A 7,098-nucleotide genomic window follows, 5' to 3' on the forward strand; every position below is an offset into this window, starting at 1 on the left:
AACTAATCCCAAGATTTGGCGTAGGCACTAGTTTTTACGAAAGCGGCTGCCATCTGACCTTCCAACCCAGATGGTAAACTAGGCCTTCACCGAAAAGCGACTGGTAAATATCAAATGATATTTCGTACATAAGTTCCGAAAAACTCATTGGTAAGAGCCAGGGTTTGAACCCGCGACCTCCGTTCAATCATCATAATCTTCCGTAATCTTTGAAACCGCCGCAACTATAAACATCCCCCTCCACTTACCTACTCGTAAAAAAACTTTCCCCATATTCCACAATTTTATGATACGCCATTAAAACCAGTTTTAAAGATTTAACAACGCTTTTACGTCTAATTAAAATACCATTTTGTCGCGCCGCGCCGGTCCGCCATTTTGTAAAAATATGATGAGGACATGAATATAGTATCTACTGGATGAGACGTGAGACGGGAAGTTACTGAACGGAATGGTATAATTAAACTTTTTATAGGAGTAGCAGAGAAAGCATTACTGTTTGTCCTTGTCAGTTTTCTTTTCTACCTACTTCTTGAAGTCCTAAGTGACGTACGTATTGTTATTTGCCCACCGGTTTCCTAGTGGGTCATAATAAACCCGACCAAATTACGTAGGTAGGTGTTATGTCTTTAGATTGTTAATTTTATTAAAACGATTACTTGGTTTAAGAACATCTGTATTAATCGTTAAACAATTATTCAGTACAAACAGTCATGATTTAGCCGAAATCGCAGAAAGAGTTGTCAGTGTTCCCACAGATACTGAAACTACAGATAGTATCTCACATATGGAATGTGGAATTAAGAGGAGTGATATATCTTATGGTAGAACTGTTGCAAAAGTGCCCAGCTGTTAGCTATAAATAATAGTTCCAAATCTCTCCAGAGTAGCGCTAGAGTAGCTAAGAACCTAGGCGCTATTGACGGAGTGAAGTGCGCTGTCTATGATTTGATTTTTTTGTTCAAGTATTAGGTATTGTAGCACCACCTATTTAAGGTTTTTTATTACACTTTTTGGTACATGGAGATTTATTTCCGTACCTCCACCTTCCGTAATCTCACAGTTAGATTGTTTTTGGTATGTTGTCAAGAATGTTAAAACGTGTTTTTAATTTCTATTGTGAATGTTCTGTCACTTGAGAGTGCACGCGTATTGCCCATCTATAGAAAATACTATATCTTGGTAAAAATATGATGGGGACTGAATTACTTTCCCATTTGGTGGGAAGTAGGGCGCCGTAATTTTATAATGATTGTCATATTTTGATTCATCGGAACTTACATTTAATGAATGTAATTAGGCACTTTAGGAAGGGACGCAATTTAATTAAAACTAGTAGTTCGCCCCTTACTGAGAACTCGCCTTTTGCCAAAAATTATAAAGTGTAGAATCATAGACATCTATTTAATCTTCAACACGGTCGAATAAAAATGTGGAAGTTCAAGATGGCTAATATACAACGGATGGATAAATATACCAGGCCCTCAGCTTTGAGTATTACTTAATAATGCCATTTGTGAAGTAGTTTTCGTAAAACTGTAATAATTTTTTCACCACACCAACTGGTAAAGGGTCTCTTGATTGATCAAAAACATGAGAAAGTTGCATTTTATCCACATGTGTGGCAAAGTAATCAAATCTTGAGTTGTTTCCTTATGTTGGCTGGTAGAATGCACTTTTAAACCTTGATTTTGGATGATAGATGTTTCATAACATTAATTTTGAATTGATTTCGTTTGATATTTTACAGTATGTATTTTCCTTGCGTTGGTGTGGCGAAAAGCTTTGCGTTTCACTCGGTGGCAAAAATTGTTTAACCCTCGTGCCTTGAAACCCTCGCAACGCTCAAGATTCCACTTCTCGAACCACTCGCTACGCTCGTGGTTCAAATTTGCAATATTTCACTCACTCAGGTATCAATATTAGCACGAGCAGTTAAAACAACAACTTTGGCTCCTTGTAAAACAAATAATTATTAAAAGTATCATATTTCGACAATTTATTATTACGCTATACTATTCTACGCTGGGAATGTCGAATAAAAAATAAATAACTAGATGTTTATTTATAATACAAATTTATTTATTGTACCTGCATACTTTATTTATTTATTTTTGTATTAATAAAATCAGATCAAATCAAATCATTATTCATTCAAGTTCAATACAACTGTTAGCAGCATTACTGTTGCAGCGTTCTTAGATAAGTACTTCAGCGTTAACTCGGGCGACACGAGTGTCAATTTGCTTGCTAAATTGCTTTGATTTGATGTCACGATTATTATTTCTACGTGGTCACACATTTTACAAAGGATGAAAGTCTCTACTCATATAGTCCTCCTCATCGATTTCGATGACGGCGACCTCAGCAATTACGGATTACGCCGATTATGGGCCCTAATGTGGCTGGCCAGGCCGAACTTGGTCTTAAAGATCTTATTCTTTTGCAGGTGTTACAATATAGTTGACCAGACGCGTTGTATGTATACGTGTAAGAGGGCTTCGGAGGTAATATACCATTGAATGTCATAAAATATAGTTTTCTGCCCTCCAGGCGGAAAGCGACAACTTTGCTCCCGCTGCGCTAAACGAAGTTGCCGAGCAGAAAAATAGTATGCGCACCACGGGAGGAAACGTAGGACATTCCATCCCTCGTGTTTGCCACTCTCGCCTTCGGCTCGGGTAACAATTTTACATGCGGCACGCAATTTCCTACTTTTCCTCCCTTGGGACACAAATAACTATTAAACATCACCTATTCGGAAAACGGCTTTTTCTTCCCTGCTAGGAAAGTAGAACATTTCTTGAATTGCTGGGAGGGATCGAAATGGCACTTTGCTGTTCTAGGACACTATATTTTTACTTAAATAATATTTTAAACATTTTCCTCATAGGTGATATATTATGAAAAGTAGTATGTGTCACATGATAGCAACTTTTTCCGCTTTTTGCTATCATAGAATCCTTAGCTTCGTTCAGGACTCAATGAATGCCTTCGCCGTAAATATGTCATTTTGCTCCCTTGTGACACAATCTTCTATTTACAGGTCACCGGCCTGCCGAACTTGGCAGGAGCAGGAACTAGGGAACATCAGCTGCCTTTCAACCATCTCGCCGCCGCCGCTCAAACTCGGCGAGTTACGATAAATAAACTTCTGCTTGCAGCTGGCCGTGTAACCGGTGTGAATATAGGCAACATCGGAGCAAGGCGAACCAGCTTCTGTGCACACCTAAAATACAAACTTGTTAAATTGTAGACAATTAATTGTTATATTATTATATGAGGTATTTTTTTAATATATAGGTCAAACTGAGCAACTTTTACTATGAGACCGAAAAAAATTGGCTCGAAAAAAATATCTGACCAGCCTTAATGTAACACAGACAATTTTTCGTAATTTCGGAGTTTTTCCCATATTACAAGTTCCTATATTTATCTTGCAAATTGCTTTTTTTTTTTAGCTTTTTTTAGCTTTGCAACGGCGCTTCCTTTTGGTTGACGACGTAGTGCCATTGGCCATTAGTATCCGGCGCAGCCATAGGCACTATAGTTTTGCGCTTGAAATCGCAGAGTTCTTCCTCATCTCCGTTTCTGGACAGCAATGTGGACGCGTCAATCTGAACTTTGTACTTGTCGAGCTCGGTGCCTAGTTGTTTGATGATGTCGGCGACGCGTTCTGCCGGATAGTCGGGCAAGTTCTCACAGAAGCCCATTTGTTGACATTGTTCTGGTACTTTCGGGATGAATTCGTTGGCCAGTATCACGCCTGGGACAGCAAGCACTGCGGCGAGTAGCAGAGAGCGTTGACGGAACATTGCGGCGACGGCGGCAACGTGGACCCGACACCGCCAACGCCGCTTTATATCGATTAATGGCTAAAAAATTGCAAAACGTTGCTAATCTGAACTCATTTTAGGTATGTAAATTAAATAAACCGTAAAAATAATAACTGAAGTATAACAATTTATTGTTAATGTGTATTTTATTTTAATGTGTTAAATCACTGTTAAATGTAATGACTGTTGCCAAGAAATAAATATTATTATTTTTTATTTAACGGGAGTAAAGAAACAAAAACTAGTAATGTATAATTGTTTACAAACTTATTCATGATTTGACATAGTGATACTTTCAAAGACATAATTAATTTAAAATAATTTCCTCACTTTGTGCTATTCAAGTCGGTGCAATGTTAGCTTAGACGGACTCTACAAATAAAACCGGGCACATTACAAACTAGAAGCCTCGCTTGTATACCTACGATGTGATATTCGAAAGGTGACTGCAGTTACATTAGGTACTGTTTTTTACAAAATGAAGTGACTGATAAAACGTTCTATATGTGGGCGGCCGATCGTAAAATTCCTGTATAATGTTTTGAAGGTAGTAACATTTACCAATAGATAGGTAGCTAGGTTAATTAGGTTGCTTCATATGCCCGAAGAGTTTGCTGTCCAGGTCGCGTAACCAACATGCCAATCGCTTACGCTCCGTAGCGATCGACACGCAACTGTCACTGTCGCACTAATATGGAAGAGTGATAGAGACACAAAGCGTATCGTTGTCGGAGCGGTAGCCGATTGTCACCTTGGCTAGGCCGGCAAAAATAGGATCCCGGCGCATCCGGGGAACGAGAAAATGATTTTCACGATTCACGATATGCGTAGGAATTTCATGATCTGCCTGATATTACAATCGGCCGCTGACATATACAGATTGCCGTATTCATTTCAAACAAAACGTTAAATTTTCAAAGTTTTTTTTTTTTTTTATACTACGTCGGTGGCAAACAAGCATACGGCCCGCCTGATGGTAAGCAGTCTCCGTAGCCTATGTAAGCCTGCAACTCCAGAGGAGTTACATGCGCGTTGCCGACCCTAAACCCGCCCCACGTTGAGCTCTGGCAACCTTACTCACCGGCAGGAACACAACACTATGAGTAGGGTCTAGTGTTATTTGGCTGCTGTTTTCTGTAAGGTGGAGGTACTTCCCCAGTTGGGCTCTGCTCTAGATCTGGAATGACATCCACTGGCTGTGCCCTACCACACAAAGCGAGATGACATTCACAATGCCCATACCAGTAATGTCCATAGCAGTAGCCATAAAGCTGTGACCAGTGGAGTTAATGGTGTACCTTTCTAAGCGTTATCCGGCTGCATCCCGGTATTTTCCCGGTAACCGCGCGTTAAGGCTATTTACTCGACCGCTGCCGGACGATTACCCTCTAAGTTTAGGTCTTAACCAAGAATCAACGACCTAGATTGCTTTCAAGATATTACTAAGCTAGATTAAAGAACAACTGGGAAAAAACGCGAGGAAACCGACTACTAATTTTTGAAAAGACTAATGGGACATCTTTTTCGTCAAAATCAGTGCCTGGGCAGGAAACCAGACTAATCTCAAATGAAAAGGACTTGTTTTGCTTCCAGTCAGCTGGCAGATTGCTTAATCGCTTTTGGACTCATTAATTTAAGCGACTATTATTGTCGTGCCAAATATACAAAGAAACAACGACGGCCGTTCAAGAAGACTAATGGTTCTGTGAGCTATAATACATAGCGGGCGATTGCTCCGCCATTTTGAAACATTTTCTTTGTAATAAAAGGTAAGCATTTGACCACAATCTCACCTGATGGTAAGTGCCGATGCAGTCTAGGATGGAACATGCTTATCAAAATGATGTATATTCACTCTCGATTTAAAAATATCCAACTTATAGTGGACTGGGAATTGATTCGCAGGAAGTGAATTCCACTCCTTAGCCGTTCGCATGATAAAGCTTGATGCGTAGCGTTTAGTGCGAATCAGTGCCAGAGTAATGACATAAGGGTGAAACGCAAGTCCGCGTCTAGTCCCACGGTGGCAGAACGGAGAGGGGGGGATTAGATGATTTAATCCCATCGCACACTCCCCGAAATGTATCCTGTAGAATACCGATAAACAGGCTACCATTCTACGGCATTCTAGGCTCTGTAGTCTAGCCTAGCCTTTATCAATCTCGCATCTATAATAAGCTTCCTAGCGCGTTTGTCTATTGAATCTACGGCGGCTAGCTGATACTTGGCGGTTCCATCCCAAAGGTGGCTGCAATACTCCATACACGACGGGACTTGAACTACGTAAAGCTGAAGAAACTGCCCCGGTGTGGAGTACCGCTTGACCTTAGAAAGGACGCCCAATTGTCTAATCATACAAAATCAATAACTGAGTCCCCAAAAAAATTCCCGCTTACAAAATTTCACGAAAATCGGCTGATAAATTCTACAAGTAGAGAAGAACAGCCAACCAGACAGACAGAGCATTTTCTCCCAAGCTTCGCTGGCAATGGGGCATTCTACAAACATCTCATTCCCCTGGTCATACGTTACCTATTCGCAAATTCTATTAGCATCTCATTTTTGGTCACTGTGTAGCTCGTGACAAGTTCTATCTACCAAAGCAGCTAAGCGGAATCTCCTGGGAATTTGCGAATAGGTATAGCCAGGGAAATGAGATTACAGGGAATGAGATTCGAATGATCCAATAACACTTTGTAATGCGAAGAGGATTGCGTGATGTTCAGACCAGGAGATGGCTAAAGTTAGTTTGATTTTTAACCCCCGACAAAAAAGCGTTGTTATATGTATGACGCCAAATGTGTGTCTGTGGCTTCGTAGCCCTCCTTCGGATGGACCGATTTCGATGCGTTTTTTTAGTGAGAGCGAGTTTCCTTGCGATGGTTTTTAGTTAAAAATAAATAAATATATAGATATGACATTCTTACACAGATTGACTAAGTCCCACAGTAAGCTCAAGAAGGCTTGTGTTGTGGGTACTCAGACAACAATATATGTGTATAATATACAAATACTTAAATACATAGAAAACATCCATAACTTAGAAACAAATATCTGTGCTTCAGGACCATCGGCTTCATAGGCAGGGTCACTACCCACTAGGCCAGACCGGTCGTCAGAGCTATGTTTGATAGAAATCAATTTAGCAGTTTGAAGAGTTATTTTTTTTTTAATGGGGTAAGGCATTTTTGGCATAAAATTGAATTTTTTAGCAACCCTATAGCATAGATTTTTTTTAAATTTAATAGTTAGGTATATTTTA

At 39.9% G+C, this 7,098-nt stretch overlaps 1 protein-coding gene across 1 annotated transcript; it reads right to left on the reverse strand.

The window, feature by feature from the left end:
* Positions 1 to 3,467: 3,467 nt before the first annotated feature.
* LOC133533783 (uncharacterized) lies at positions 3,468 to 3,844 on the reverse strand. The gene has a single exon (XM_061872831.1). The coding sequence runs from the start codon at positions 3,813 to 3,815 to the stop codon at positions 3,468 to 3,470; it is 348 nt and encodes a 115-aa protein (XP_061728815.1). The 5' UTR covers positions 3,816 to 3,844.
* Between the last annotated feature and the right edge of the window lie 3,254 nt (positions 3,845 to 7,098).

The sequence above is a fragment of the Cydia pomonella genome, unplaced genomic scaffold (genome assembly GCF_033807575.1).
Source record: "Cydia pomonella isolate Wapato2018A unplaced genomic scaffold, ilCydPomo1 PGA_scaffold_205, whole genome shotgun sequence".
NCBI lineage: Eukaryota > Metazoa > Arthropoda > Insecta > Lepidoptera > Tortricidae > Cydia > Cydia pomonella.

Coding starts and splice junctions, on each gene's coding strand:
- LOC133533783 (XM_061872831.1), bottom strand. CDS start 3,815: ATGTTCCGTCAACGCTCTCTGCTACTCGCCGCAGTGCTTGCTGTCCCA.